At 35.4% G+C, this 15,347-nt stretch overlaps 1 protein-coding gene and 1 pseudogene across 1 annotated transcript; both read left to right on the top strand.

Moving 5' to 3' along the window:
* The first annotated feature begins 666 nt into the window (after positions 1–666).
* Positions 667–1,665, top strand: LOC101717188 (olfactory receptor 1J21-like; annotated as a pseudogene).
* An 11,836-nt stretch (positions 1,666–13,501) lies between these two features.
* On the top strand, positions 13,502–14,449 carry LOC147826095 (olfactory receptor 1J21-like). Its single transcript, XM_087182892.1, has one exon. The coding sequence runs from the start codon at positions 13,511–13,513 to the stop codon at positions 14,447–14,449; it is 939 nt and encodes a 312-aa protein (XP_087039018.1). The 5' UTR covers positions 13,502–13,510.
* The last annotated feature ends 898 nt before the right edge of the window (positions 14,450–15,347 follow it).

Raw genomic sequence — 15,347 nt, 5'->3', positions numbered from 1 at the left:
CCAAGAAAATTCCTGTTGTAAATGTGGTTAAAATGTTGAGTGAAAAAGAATGCTCTTTAAAAAAGAAACAGTGACTGAGCTACAAGATAGTTTGCTAGCTATTTTATGTTATGATGTACATTCAAGCTTTCAATTTGCTTCTTTGACCCAGTGTGCATTTGTTCTCCAAATCTCCACATTGTGATATTTTTCAGGCACAAAGCATTCAATGGGTTTCTTTTAATTTTATTGAATGATTGGAAGAAAAATGTTAGCAAAAGAGTATTTCGCATGTGAAGGAAAGTTGGGATGTTAATAAACAATTAGAAATTATCTACTGGCTTTCTATGAATTGATACCATCCTGTCCTTGTGCCAAATTCCTTAGGCATAGATTATATCACAAAATCTAGGACTCTTCAACTTAAAACCTGGTCCTATCTGAGGACCATTGAAAAATTCAAAAATTTCAGGTTTCCCCACAGAATGTTGAGAGGATCAATAATGTCTTTTGTCTAAATCATCACCAATCCACTTTGTGGCAAACAGCATGACATATTCAGATTAACATTTGGAGGTATAGACTAGTTTCAAACCATGTTTTTATTATGTAATACTCAGTGTGACTTCTCATTTTTCACAGTTCTATTTCCTTTTTGCATCTTCAGCACAACAGAGAAGAAAGAGCATGAGGAGTGATAATCAGAACAATGCATCTGAATTCATCCTCCTGAGGCTCCCTAGAAGGAAGGAAGAGCAAGGGACATACTATGGCCTGTTCCTAGTTCTGTACCTGGCTGCAGTGCTGGGGAACCTGCTCATCATCCTGCTCATTAGACTGGACTCCTGCCTCCACACCCCCATGTACTTCTTCCTCAGCAACTTGGCTGTTAAGGACATCTCTTTCTCATCAGTCATAGCTCCAAAGATACTCATGAATATGTTGGCAGTCAATCCATCTCTTATGCTGGGTGCATTTCACAGGAATTCTTTGTCTTATTATTTGGTAGTGGTGAAAGCCTCCTTCTCACTGAAATGGCCTTTGACAGTTATGTGGCCATCTGTCACCCCCTCCACTGTAACATCATCATAGTCATATCCTCTGTTCCTTGATAGTGATTGCATCCTGGGTCCTGTGCTTTTCTGCTGCCCTTGTGTACACTCTCTTCTTAGTCCATCTCTATTCATTTCTAGAAAACACCCTCCATCACATTTTCTGTGACACTTCTGCCTTATTTAAGCTGTTGACCTCAGACATGACCAGCAATGAGCTTGTTATTCTCATTGTAGGATCAATGGTTATATCTCTGCCATTCATGTGCATTCTGGTGTCTTATGGCCACATTGGGGCCACCATCCTGAGACCTCCCTCCATTAAGGGAATCTGCAAAGCCTTGTGCACATGTAGTTCCCATCTCTCTGTAGTTAATCTCTACTATGGAGCAATTATTGGTCTCTATTTTGTCCCCTCATCCAATAACCCTAATGACAAGGATCCCATGTGGCTGCTGTGTATGGTCTGGTCACACCCATGCTGAATCCCTTTATCTATAGTCTGAGGAATTGGGATATGAAAAGTGATCTGGGAAATCTGCTTAGAGAAATTATTTTCAGTGTGATGGTCATTGTATTTCCTAATATATGGATATGCAATCTTACCAATGAAACATGTACATCCTTTCTGTGACTTGTTGTTTCTTAGTGAATCTTGATAGAACAATTTTTTACATCTGTTTTTCATATGAGACATGCTTTTTCAATTTTTGCTATGGATTTTGAAGAGTCTTGAGAAAGGTTCTTATGAATATATCTATATAAGTGCCTTTTCCTGTGTCTCTAAATTTCACAAGATTTCTTTCTCCTACAAAAGTTTTCATTTTATATATAGTCACATATACTTCTTTTTATTGGATAATATTCAACATTTTGGAGCAAGGCTTTTTTGCTTCACTCAACATGTAGTTTCTCTGATAGGTTTATGATTTTACTTTCATGTAAAATTTTATTTTATAATATATTTGAACAATGTTTATACTACTAACAATAAGAAGTACAATATACTTTTATTTTGTGATTCTTATTTGTTTTAAATTACAAGTAAAAATTGTAAATATTCATAATGTCAAAAAAGGAAACATATTTATTTCCCCAAATATTTATCATTTATTGTTGCAAAATATTCAAAAGTCTTTATTCTTCTTGAATTATATTTTTTTATATCTGTCACCCTACTGTGCAATTCAACTCTGGAACTTAATTCTCCTGCAGGTACTTATTAACAATTGACAAACCCCATCCCAACTGTCTATCCTATCTGCCTCAGCTGCTTGTATTTTCTTAATCATTCTCCTATTTCATTTTTAGTTGCATGCTTAGAGTGATGGAAACTACTTAAATAAGTTTTATTTTTTTCTTTTGCTAAGAGAACAGGTCTTTTCACAAATTAAGATGAGATGGCTTTCTGTAAAAGGCCAGGACAGTGATCCAGATAGAAGAGATATATATGACATTTGGTAAACAGGAACTTAATTGGAGCTCTCTAGATTCTCAGGAAGTCAACTGGGTGTGAGGCATGAAACAGTAGACATTTCATGGACTTTCATGTGGTGACAGAATTATGGGTGATCTGTCCATTGTGATAAGGGCATTCAGCTGTCTTTGGTGTGAGTGAAAAATGGCCAGGCAGAATATCAGGAGTGTAGGCAACACAACTGAGTTCAAACAGGATTTCATTGTAGCTTAATCCAATTGCATTTGATTTTAAAATGAAGAAAATTACTTCTGAGCCAAACTATAGAAATGTAGTGTCCTATGATTCCGTGTGAAATGGCAAAGTTAAAACTTTCATCCTTTGGAAACTTCCTCTGCTTAAAGCAAAGCTACTCAACTTCATTGCAATAAGCTCATTACAGTGCCAGATATTTCTGTACTATTTCCTTTATATCTAGTATTTCTTTTAAAAGTGGAAATTCTAATTTAAGAGTTCAGTAACCAGCCTTGTTCCAATAAGCTGGTAATATTCAGCAGAAGTGAAACTCAAACTTCTGTGTACTTGAAGTCAAATCTTGAGACCTACGTTTTATGGTTTTCAGTTTCAGCAATGTTTTTACCCATTTAATTGGAAATTTTACCTTAATCTTTATGACTTGAAATAACAAACAAAACTAACATATTTCACATGTAAAATGTAAAGTTTTATATATATATATATCTGATAATGTATTGTGCTTATTTGCATATGTCCATGCATATGACATTTGAAAATCTTTTTAAACAATATTAAAGGAAATGTTTTACAATCTAGCAGCTTACATAATTTAGAACTGATAATATTGCTGAAATTCTAGTTTCTCAATTGTTTCTATTTCACTTGAGGAGATGTCATGTCTTTATTTCCAATATGTACATACTTTTCATTAGCATTTTAATACTTTTGCAGTAATTCTTCAATGTGCCTGCCTTTGAACTGCATAGAAATGAAAAAATGTTATATTTATTCCATTTCACTTTTTGTAATCTACTATTGTCTTTGTTAAATTCATGTATATATTTTCACAAACTACTTTGAGAGCACAACAAACTTATCTGCTGTATTGTCATGCCCATTTTAATTATTTTCCTTTTCCTTTTTTATTCTTATTTTGATTTTCAGCATTTTTCATCAGGATCAGTGCTGATACAAACATTTATACAAACATATATGTATACATACTCCACTATGTATGTCAAAACTATTCTGTAAACTGTACCTCCAGATGGCTACTCTGTGGTAGGGCATGTGTATATCCAACTTAACTATCACTACTAAGCTTCTTCATAAAGTGGTGATACTCAGACACTACATATAATATATTTCCAACTGTATCACATCCTAGAAAATGCAAAACAAAAGAGTTGATGATTAAAATGATAGGTAGTTCCTAAGGATTTGGGAAATGGAATTATAGAGAGTGAAAAACGGATGCATAGAGTAGAAAAATTATTATGTAGGGTTCTGTAACTTTGGATAGATGAATTTGTGAAAACCATACCAAAATAATCAGAGCAATGAGATTTTAGAATCCAGGGAACATCTGCAACTTTGAAAAATCGAAGCCAGTTTAGTCCTTCAAGTGAATTGCATGCATCAGACATAATTAATACTATTTTATAAGAAACTGAGTCACAGATTATAAGAGCTTCAACAGGATCAAGTTATTACAGAATATCAAGATTTTCATGTCTTGATGGAATTTTGTATTGGGATTTGGAAATAAATCCAGTGCTTTGTAGTAAGGTTTAACTGAATACATTAGAATTTGAAAAAATAAAGAATACCCTTGTCCTATGCACCTGACTATAGTATACCAAATTTGTATGCAAAATTTAAAAAACTTTCCTTCAGTCCTTGAAAGTCTTTGGAATATATGAATTTTTTTTAATGTGCTTTGAGATATAAGTGCATTTGAATCTGTTGTCATATTAATAATGGAATATTTACAATAAAATTTTAATAAATTATCATTTCTCTAATTCTCTGCAATGTGAATTGCATAATTTTCATGTTTTTTGTAGATGTGTAAATTTCCTCTTATACCATTATACATCTCTATCACCATATACCATACATCTGTTTTTTAAAGATATATCATAATCATATTTGCTTAACATTTAAGTCAAATGAGCTGGATTAAACTGGAGATGAGCAATGCAACACCCATGAGTCAGCACTTCCAGTCCAATGTGCATAACCATCAAAACTGAGTGCTAGTACTCAATAATAAATCATATATGAGGCTGTACCACTGCCCCAGAGCACCAAGGAGGTAAGCCACATGGGCACCAGCACAACCTTCCCACTGGTTGTGCCAAGCCATTACTTAGATCCACACCACAGTCTTGTGGAGGTCATAAAGGACATTGTTCTGAGCTTGAGAAGATAGAGTACAAGTGAACAAGAGAAAGAGGACCTCTCTGAGGGCCCTTGATGAAAATTAAAGCCCACTGGAAAAGTGAAGAAAATCTGTGCAATAGAGCCACACCAGACCACCTTAGTTGGGGGAGCAGTGGTGTGGAACAGAGCAACACAGCTGCAAGCAGATACCAGCCAGGGCTCTGTCCCAACCCCAGAGCCTGGGGCACATTGGCTCAGGCCAAGGGCCTGCCTGGCAAAGAGCTTCACAGGCACACAAGCAGCAGCCAGAGGTTCACCCCAATACCATCAATAAGTGCACATGACCCTATCCAGAAGCTTGCTCACACAACAGGGACTGGGGTGCACAACCCCCAACCAAAAGCCCTCCCAGACAACATCTACATAGGAGCCCTAGCCACTGGCACACATAGATATCATCCCAAGTGTCCACAGGCCCTAGACAGAAGCCAATCGAGACAACAGGTCAGCTCAGGGATCCAGAAGGCCACCTTTCTGAACCCAGGAATTAGTGCACTGGTGAGCAGCAGAGAAAAGGTAGCTCTGTGGCTTTTGGAGAATTGAAGACCACTGGGTGAGCAAAAAGTTGCCTCAACAAAGTCAAAGCAGGCTGCATCTGTTGAAATGAGAAGACACATAAACAAGCCTCAAAATCAGACTTCCAGATCACTTATGGCAACCCCAAAGGGAAACGAGGTGGAACACTCTGATACTCAACCACCTGGACTCCCTGAACTGGCAACAAAAGAGGATCTGGAAAAAATGTAATCAGAAATAATTTCTCAGATAACAACAGAGATTGTGCCCATATTGCAAGACAATGATTAATAAATCTAGAGTGGCCACAGATGAAAAAAAGTAGAGGAGCTGAAGAACATGATGGAATCCCAACATAAGAAACAAATGGAATTCACAAAACAGATGTAAACAGATTTCCAGGAGATTAAAAATTTCATTGAAAGTTTATGCAGCAGAATGACCCAATGTGAGGACAGACTTTCAGATATAGAAGATAAGATTGCAATTAGTGACCAGGAAAAGAGAAATTTCTTTAAAATAGTAAGGAATCATGGGAAATCAGTCCAGTGGATGCTAGAAGAATAACATAAGACTGATCAAAGTCAATGAAGAAACAGGAGAGAGTGCAGATGACATAAAAAAAACTGTTCACATAAGTGATGGGAGAAAACTTCCCAAGGAGGGGACAAGAACTTGACATACAGATAAAGGCACATAGGACTCCAGCTAGCCTTCATCAAAAAACATCTACACATAGGCATAAAATAGTTGAGATTCCAGAGGCCCAAAAGAAGAACAAAATTCTACAAGCAGTTAGAGAAAAGAAACAAATCACATACAAAGGAAAGCCCATAAGAATCACAGACATCTCAGTGCAAACCCTCAAGGCTAGAAGAGTATGGAGTGATGTATTTCAAGCCCTAAAGGAAAACAACCTCCAACGCAGACTGAAGTACCCTACAAAACTATTTTTCAAAATAGATGGAAAAATAAGATTCATTCATGACAAAGAGCACATTAGGAACTTCATGAATACCAAACCAGCACTCCAAAAAATTTTAGGCAATACCTAGGAAAAGACAATGAGGATCACAACCCCAGAATGCCCAGCAGAATGAATCCGTTGGGCACAACAAGAAATTAAATGCAAAGGGGGAGATTCCAACAAAAAGAAAAAGTCATGACAAGGATAAAGCAATATGTATCAGTTATAGCCATCAATGTTAATGGCCTCAATTCACCAATCAAAAAAAATAGGCTGGCAGAATGGGTCAAGAAGCAAGATCCAACAATATGCTGCATCCAAGAAACACACTTAATTCAAAAAGAAACTCATAGACTGAAAGTTAAAGGGTGGAAAACAATACTTCATGCAACAGGGAAACAAAAAAAAGCAGGAGTAGCTATCCTCTTTGCAGATCAGGTGGATTTCAAAACTCAAACACTTCTGGTCCCAAGAATTTCAGATAAGGGACAGTCAACCTGTCTGCACAAATCTATTGTGAACATGTGTTTTCATTCCTCTTAAGTAAAAACTTAAGAACAGAATTGTTGGTTCTTAACAGTAATACAAGAAATTTCTATATTGTTTTCCAAAATAGTTTTATCATTTTATATTCACATTAGCAGTATTACAAAGTTCTAACTTGTGCACACCTAAGCTGACATTTGTTTTTTTAAAACCTTTAATCTCCCTAATGAGTGTGTAATATGATCTTGTTATTATACTGATTAGTATTTTTCTGATTCTAGTGTTGCATACTTTTCTTTGTGCAATACTGTCTAATTAGTATCTTCTTGTGTCTACTTTTTAATTGGGTTGTCTATTCATGAGATATAAGGGTTCTTTATATATTCTTGTCATAGGTTATATGTATTATAAATATGTTCTGGTTAAGGACTACTTTTCATTTTCCTAACAATGTCTTTTAAAGTTCTAAATTTTGATGGAATCTCATTTATCATTTTTTTTCTTTTATACATCATGTACTTTGCGTCCTAGGAAATTCTTGCCTACCTTAAATTCATGAACATTTTCCCTTATAATTTCTTCTTAAAGTTTTATAGTTTTAGTGTTTCATACTTAGGTTCATATATTCTTTCAAGTTATTTTTATGTATGGAAACAAAGAGTTGAAGTTAATCTTTTACATACAGATACCAGGTATTCTAGTACCATTTGGTGAAAACATTATCTTTTCCTCTGCTCTTGAGTTGAGTTTATGTTCTATAAAATGTTAATGTTAAATAATCCTTCAAAAATCAGTGGAAAATATATGTGTGGTTCTATTTCTAGATTCTTTGTGTTATTCCATTGATCTATATGTCATTCCTTTTGCCAACATTGCCTTGATTACTGTAATTTTAGAAGAAGTCTTAAAATTAGTTAACAAATGTCTTCCAACACTGTTATTTTCTTTTCTTTTTACTTTTCTATGTCCTTTCTACTCCTAAATTTCAATATCCAATTAGTCATTTATAGCAAGTATAAATGGATCTGAATGTTTATATATACCTGGTGTTTTCTAATCCTGCTAAATTCAAATACAAGTTGTAGGGGCTCCTAGAAATTTATTAGTATTTTCTCTGTAGATGATCATTTCCTCTACATATAAAGACTTTTCTTCTACCTTGCCAAACCTATGCTATTTGTTTATTTTTACTGCCAGACTATTTTGGTTTGGGGCTATGATTCAAAGTTTAATGGACAGAGGAAGAGTATGCATATCTACCCTTGTTCCCCACCTTAGGGAGAAAGTGTTGTATCTTTTCCATTCGTATAAGGTGTTTTTGCTGGAAGTATGGAGTATATGTCTTTTATCTGTTGAGAAGATTCTTTTCTACTTCTAGTCTCCTGATAGCTTTTATGATGAACAGCTGTAGAATTTAGTCCAATACTTTTTCTGCAACTACTGATAGGATCGTATGGCTTTTTCCTTTCCTTTGTTAAAATGATGACTTATTGGGGTGGATCTTCCAATGCTGAACCAACAATGCCTTCCTATAATAAAACCACTTACTACATACTACCAGATCTGACTTCTAATAGTTTGTTTTGTTGAACAAATTTTTATTTATGTTCGTACTTTTTTCTTCTATTATCTTTACCCAGTTTTAGTATTAGAACAATGTTGATTTCTTTAAATGTGGGGAAATGTGTTCCTACTTTTATCTGCTTTAAATGATTCCTATAATTTATCATTTAAAATTTACATTGGCCTACTGTTTTCATATAGGTAGGTTTTCAAGCTAAGAATATAATTTCTTTAATAGATGCTATTCAAATTTTATATTTATCCTGGAGTCAGTTTCATTAATTTGTCTTCCAAGGTACTTCATAGAAGATGTCAAATTTATTTCAAAAAAGATTTTTGTAATATGCTTACTATATCCTTTTAAATTCTGTAAAATCTGTGGTAATGTTCTCTAAATCTTTATAATTTTACAAAATGTATAATTGATACTGTGTAATAGGAAGAAAGGGTCTAAAGGAGTAGGGAAAGTGGGAGGGGTAGGGGAAAGGAAAGAAGGAAAAAGAAAAAATATGAGAAATGGAAAAAATTGAAACAAAGTCTTTGTAGCTAGGGAAGGCTAGAGGGGGTGAAGGGAGAGCAGGGAAATGGGGAAAAAAATAAGAACCAAGATACTCATGTAAAGCTACAAGATCCCAATGATGAAAGTAACTCTATTTTATACCTAAAATGTACCAATATAAAGAAGTAAAAGCAGTAAATGAACACATAAAAAAAGTCTTCAACATCACTGGTCATTGGAGAGATGCAGGTGAAAACAACACTGAGATTCTGCCTCCACCCCAGAAAGAATGGCTGCTATCAAGATCAACTAATAACAAATGCTGGCGGGGGTGTGGGGACAAAGGAACCCTTCTCCATTGTTGGTGGGAGTGCAGACTGGTGCAACCACTGTGGAAATCAGTATGGAGATACCTCAAAGAACTAGAGCTAGAGGTCCCATTAGACCCAGCTATACCCCTGCTGCGTATCTTCCCAAAAGAATTAAAAGAATCATGTGCAGCCATGTTTATAGCGCCACAGTTCATAATACCTAAAGCTTGGAAACAGCCCATCAACTGGAAACTGGATAAAGAAGATGTGGGGTTTTTAAAAAATAAAATAGAGTACCACTCAGGCATAAAGAATGAAAAACTAGAGACATTTATAGCTAAATGGATGCATATTCAGGCCATACTCTTAAGTGAAATAAATAGGACACACATATGTAAATACAGAATAGTTTCTCTAGGGTGAGAAACTAAAAGTGTAAATAAAAATTAAAATGATTAAAATGAATAATTGGTAGTTTGAGATAGGAAGAAAAAGTCCAAAGGGGTAGGGGAAGTGGGAGGGGAGGGAGAAAGGAGAGAAGGAAAAAGAAAAATTATTAGAAAAGAAAAAAGTGGAAACACAGTCTGTGTAGATAGGGAGGGGTGGAGCGAGTGAAGGGAGCAAAGGTAATGGGGAAAAAAATAAGAATCAAGATACATCAAGTACAGGTACAAGCACCCAATGATAAGCGTAAATGTATTGTATACAAAAAATGTACCAATAAAAGTATTTAAGCAAAAAAAAAAAAAGCAATGGGGGGTGTTTTGAAGGGAATTAAAGACAATGTGTCTTTTAGCTTAATAAATTTGTTTTTTACTTTAAAAATAAATAAATAAAATGGACCAATAAACTTAATGGAAAAAATAAATCATGCATGAAAATGATTAGAATCCTTCTTATAGATAAATATAATGGCACAAATACTTGTATACATATGTATGATAAATAAGACTGCTATTAATGATGTGTTTCTCTTGTGATAGTTCATAAAGTTTTGCATTTCTTATATACTCATTTCTGTCTATGATTGTTATTCTTCCATTAGGGACTATTTTTTAATATTAATTTTATTGGTACAATTTTGATGGACCAAATAATCACATTCATCATAGGGAATTTGTACCTGTACACAATATATCTTGATTCTTCTTTTTTCCCATCCCCTCCCCTCCCTTCAACCCTTATTCCGCTCTTTATTTACAAAAGCTTTGTTTCCACTTTCTTCTATTCTCTTTTTTCCTTTCATCTTCCTTCCCCCTTTTCCCTTTCCATTTGAATATTTTCTTCTTACTTCCAAATATCTATCATCCATTAAGAAAGCATCACTTGAAATTAGAAATTTAACTTTCAATGATCTACATATTACTCAACTGTCACCTCTCCAGAGGACAGGAGAATACATTCTGTAGTGGTATTTCTACTTGTATTCATCTCTAAAATATATGTGTATATTTGTATGTATACAGACACATGACTTAAATTGCTTAGCCTTTCTTACAATGTTCCAGAGTTTATTTGACCCAAACAAGAGGAATTTATATTCCTACCATTCTGGAGGCTAGATATCCAACATTCTAGCTGATTTGTTGTTTTAGTGAGGACTCTCTTCTTGGCTCACAGATAGCTGCTTTCTTGCTATGTCCTCATGTGGCAAAACCACAGGGTTTCTTGTCTTTTTAAGACACTCATACCATGATATCAGGGCCCATCATTATAATTTTATGCAATATTAATTACTTCATTACAGACCCTATCTCCAAACACACAGGGCTGGAGCTTCAACATAGAAATGTAAGAGAGTACAACACTGAGTCTTTAAAATTATATATTCATGTAAACGTATGGTTTTCTTCTTTATCATATTATACATACAGGGAAAGAAGGAGGTGCAATTATGTTGTTTCTTGTGAAAAGGAAATTTTACCAGCTTTTGAATTCTATGGAAACAAGCAGGTTAAATGTTGCATTATCATCAGGGCAACTCATGAATAACCATGTTATACAGGAACCTGAAACAACTCCTGAAGTCTAAATGCCTTGCAGCAATTCCTCACGCAAAGAGTAGTTCCCAGCACAGCTTGATCTTTAACATAAACAGACCCAAATAATAGCATTTATAAATATTCACACATCTTTACCTTGAAAAATAAACACATGATATACATTTTTCCAGGTATTATAGAAATGGAAGTGCAGTGTATCAATAGATTTGAGTGTATTTTGAAAGGAGTTTAGAAGAAAGTTTGCAAAATATGTTTATTTTCTTATGAGAATCTTGTACCTGTGGAATACGAAGATGACAGTTGTAGGCAAGAGACAGGCTCATATCCAGTATATATCCTTCCTCTGGGTCCACTGCTTCCAATGATAATAATTTTCCTCATGCTAGTAGCCTGAGAATGAAAGTATTAGAATATTTCTGCTGTTTATTACAAAAATAACATGGAGTTTGGAACAAGACACTTAGCTTCTTAAGTCAATAATCATCTTGCTTCATGACAAACTCTGAACTACATTTTCCCCCAGGTAAACTCAGAAGACAAAAAGCTTTGTGATTCACCAAGACCCTAATGGCTGCTCCATGGGTGTCATCATTATTCCTCCAAAGGTAAACTCTCCAGTGGCTTCTTCCACAGGTAGTTCTACCCTCAAGGGAGCCAGGCAAAAAAACAATTATATTTGCCTCCACTTTGGAGCTGGGGATAAGAGATTGCTCTTCTGGTCTTTCCATGGTTTTTAAAATTGGAACTCACAGCAGTTTCTCAGGAGCTGTGAGCTAATGTACATCCATATGTCTACTGGGTTTGATACTCTTCTTCAAGCTTCAAGGAAACTTGGAGCATATGGAGACTCTACCTGTTTCTCTGAACTCCTTGTCTTCTGGAGAGAAATTGGAAAACTTCCCCTGCTTTGTTTCTGAAGGTATCTCTGCTCATTGCTTAAGGGTTCATATCAGAGAAGGAGCAGAAATTAGCATTCAGTAGTGATTGGCTATTTATGAGTCTGTCCAGTGTATGCCTTTGATATCTAAATACTACCCTATCTCACAGGAGAGTATGAAGAAAAGCTCCATGTAAATTACTCATCTTGAACTGAATATCTCATTTTTAGCATGATAAGGCAAAGCAATTCTCCTTTTACTGTAATTTATCTGAAATTGATTTTATATCTAATATTAGCAAAGACAATGAAAAAATATTACAATTGGAAGATAAATAGACTTTTGTTCATAATCCATAAAAATTTTGTTGAAAAGTGATGAAATATTGAAAATGTTGAGTGCAAAAAAAATGTTCTCAAAGGAAGAACCAATGGCTGACCTACACGATATAAGCATATATATTTTATGTTATGATGTAGGTTCTCAAAACATTTCCTTGATCCAATTATATATTTTCTCCACATCTCCAAATCTTAATATCTTGCAGACTCAAAGAAGCCCATTGGACTCTTTTAATTGGATTCAATCTTCAGATATAAAGTGTTAGTCAAAGCCTGCTTTAGGGGAATGAGGAAAGTTGAGAGATAAACAATTTTAGAAAATCTTCTGCTTTCCTGTTAACTGATTCTGACCCTCCTTTAATCAAATTTCCTAATCTGAGATTTTTGTCAACAGTCTGGGACTCTTAGTGAAAACTTAGTGTGAACTATCATTCATAAATTTTATGTTTCTCCAAAGAATGTTAAGTTGGTTTTCAGGTAGACAAATGACTTTTGTCTAGATCATCACTAGCCCCATTTGTGGTGAAAAGTTTGAGATGTGCACATCAGAATTTGCAGGTACTGATTATTTCCAAACTACAGTGTATCTTTGAGTTGCAACTGGCCTGAGAGGAACAACTTGAGTTACAAACATAATTTTAGATTTCACTTATGAACAAACTCTTGATTTATGACCCAAATGCTGGCCACTTGAGCTTCCACATGCACTTAGATACAGATTAAACGCTTAAAGAGTTCTGGAATGATTATTACAACATCACTTTTTCAATGGGGTAAATTGAGAAATCCTGCACCAAAGTCTCTCTAAGGATGCTGAGATCTGCCTGTATACAGAGAGAGACTTTGAAGGCTGTGTAGAGAAGCCTGAGCCTTCAACCGACCAACTTGAGTCACAATCATTCTTCCTGAAAAATTGAGTTTGTAAGTCAATGGTCAGTACAATGTATGTTTTTACTATGTAACACTCACAATGATTTCCCATTTTTTGCATGTCTTTTCCTTTTGTGTCATCAGTATAGTAAAAAAAGAAAGAGCATGAAAAGAAACAATCAGAGCAGTGTGTCTGAGTTCGTTCTCCTGGGACTCCCTATCCAGAAGGAGGAGGAAGGCATTTACTATGCCCTTTTCCTGGTCCTGTACCTGACCACAGTGCTGGGGAACCTGCTCATCATCGTGCTCATCAGGCTGGACTCCCACCTCCACACCCCCATGTACTTCTTCCTCAGCCACTTGGCTCTCACTGACATCTCTTTCTCATCAGTCACAGCTCCAAAGATGCTCATTAATATGCTGAATCATAGTCAATCCATTTCTTATGCTGGGTGCATTTCTCAGGAATATTTTTTCTTATTATTTGGTGGTATTGACAGCTTCCTTCTCACTGCAATGGCCTTTGACAGGTATGTGGCCATCTGTCATCCCCTCCACTACAACATCGTCATGAGTCAGAACCTCTGCTTCCTGCTAGTAATTGTGTCCTGGGTCTTCTCCTCTGCCAGTGCTCTTGTACACACTCTCCTCCTAGCCCATCTCTCTTTCTACGGAGACAACACTCTCCACCACTTTTTCTGTGATCTCTCTGCCTTACTTAAACTGTCCAGCTCAGACAAAACCATCAATGAACTGTTTATTCATATTGGAGGAACAATGGTTATTACTCTGCCATTCATGTGCATTCTTGTGTCTTATGGCCAAATTGGGGCAACCATCCTGAGAGCTCCCTCCATCAAGGGAATCTGCAAAGCCTTGTCCACATGTGGTTCTCATCTCTCTGTGGTCACTGTCTACTATGGAGCAATTATTGGTCTCTATTTTGTCCCCTCATCCAATAACACTAATGACAAGGATGTCATTGTGGCTGCTGTGTACGGAATGGTCACACCCATGCTGAATCCCTTTATCTACAGTCTGAGGAATCGGGATATGAAAAGTGCTCTGGGAAATCTGTTTAGTAGAGGAAATTTTTCATTGTGATGGTCATTGTATTTCCTATTATCTGCCTAGGAGATCTTTCCAATGTCAAGGATATGTACTCTCCTCTCTGAATTGTTTCTGAATGAACCTTCATGGGGCTCTCTTTTTACATCTATGTTTCACATTAGACTTACTTTTTCTATTTATCTTGATTACCAGAGTCTTGGGAAAGGTTGTAACAAAAGTGTTTTCTTCTGTATTTCTCCTTTTCATGTGTTATCCTTCTGTTACAAACATTGTAATTTTTTATGTAATCATAGCTTTTAGTGATTTTTAATTGAATAATGTATAGAAATTTGTAACAAAGCTGTATTGCATTTCTGAACATGATAAAATTTTTCTGCTGCTACATTTACGATTTTACCTTTGTGTTTTATTTTACTATGTATTTGTAATTTAGTTTTGTTAGTTTCTTTAACAAGAAATGCAGTTTTACTTTTGTTTGTATTTTTTTCTGTTGTTTGAGACAGGGTCTCTCTTCATAGCACAGATTGGTCTTGAACAGCTGGCATGTCTCCTGCCTCAGCCTCCCAAGTGCTGGGATTACAGGTGTGTGCTGTTATCCCAAACTTGTTTTCAAATTTCTTATGCATTCATTTTTAATCCCAAGTAAATATTCCAGATATTCACATGTACCATGTGATCTCTTGATACATTTACACATTTTGTAATGTCATAAAGGAATCATATTTATGTCCACAAATATTTATTCTTTATTTGTGACAAAATATCCAAAAGCTTTTATTTTCACTTCTTCTAATATATAATGTTATTAGCCCTATTCAGCCTACTGTACAACAGAACATCTGATCTTATTTCTCCTATTTAGCTACTTTGCACCAACTGACCAATCCTTTCCCATATGCCCTTCCTGTCATTTTTCCTCATCTCTTTGTAT

This window comes from Heterocephalus glaber, unplaced genomic scaffold (genome assembly GCF_053883595.1).
Source record: "Heterocephalus glaber isolate CG9 unplaced genomic scaffold, H.glaber_assembly_v1.0 deba00001479, whole genome shotgun sequence".
NCBI classification, from domain to species: Eukaryota; Metazoa; Chordata; class Mammalia; order Rodentia; family Bathyergidae; genus Heterocephalus; species Heterocephalus glaber.
This window is presented reverse-complemented; position numbering and strand designations above follow the sequence as displayed.

Excerpts from the sequence above, each read along its gene's own strand:
- LOC147826095 (XM_087182892.1), top strand. The coding sequence starts at position 13,511 with ATGAAAAGAAACAATCAGAGCAGTGTGTCTGAGTTCGTTCTCCTGGGA.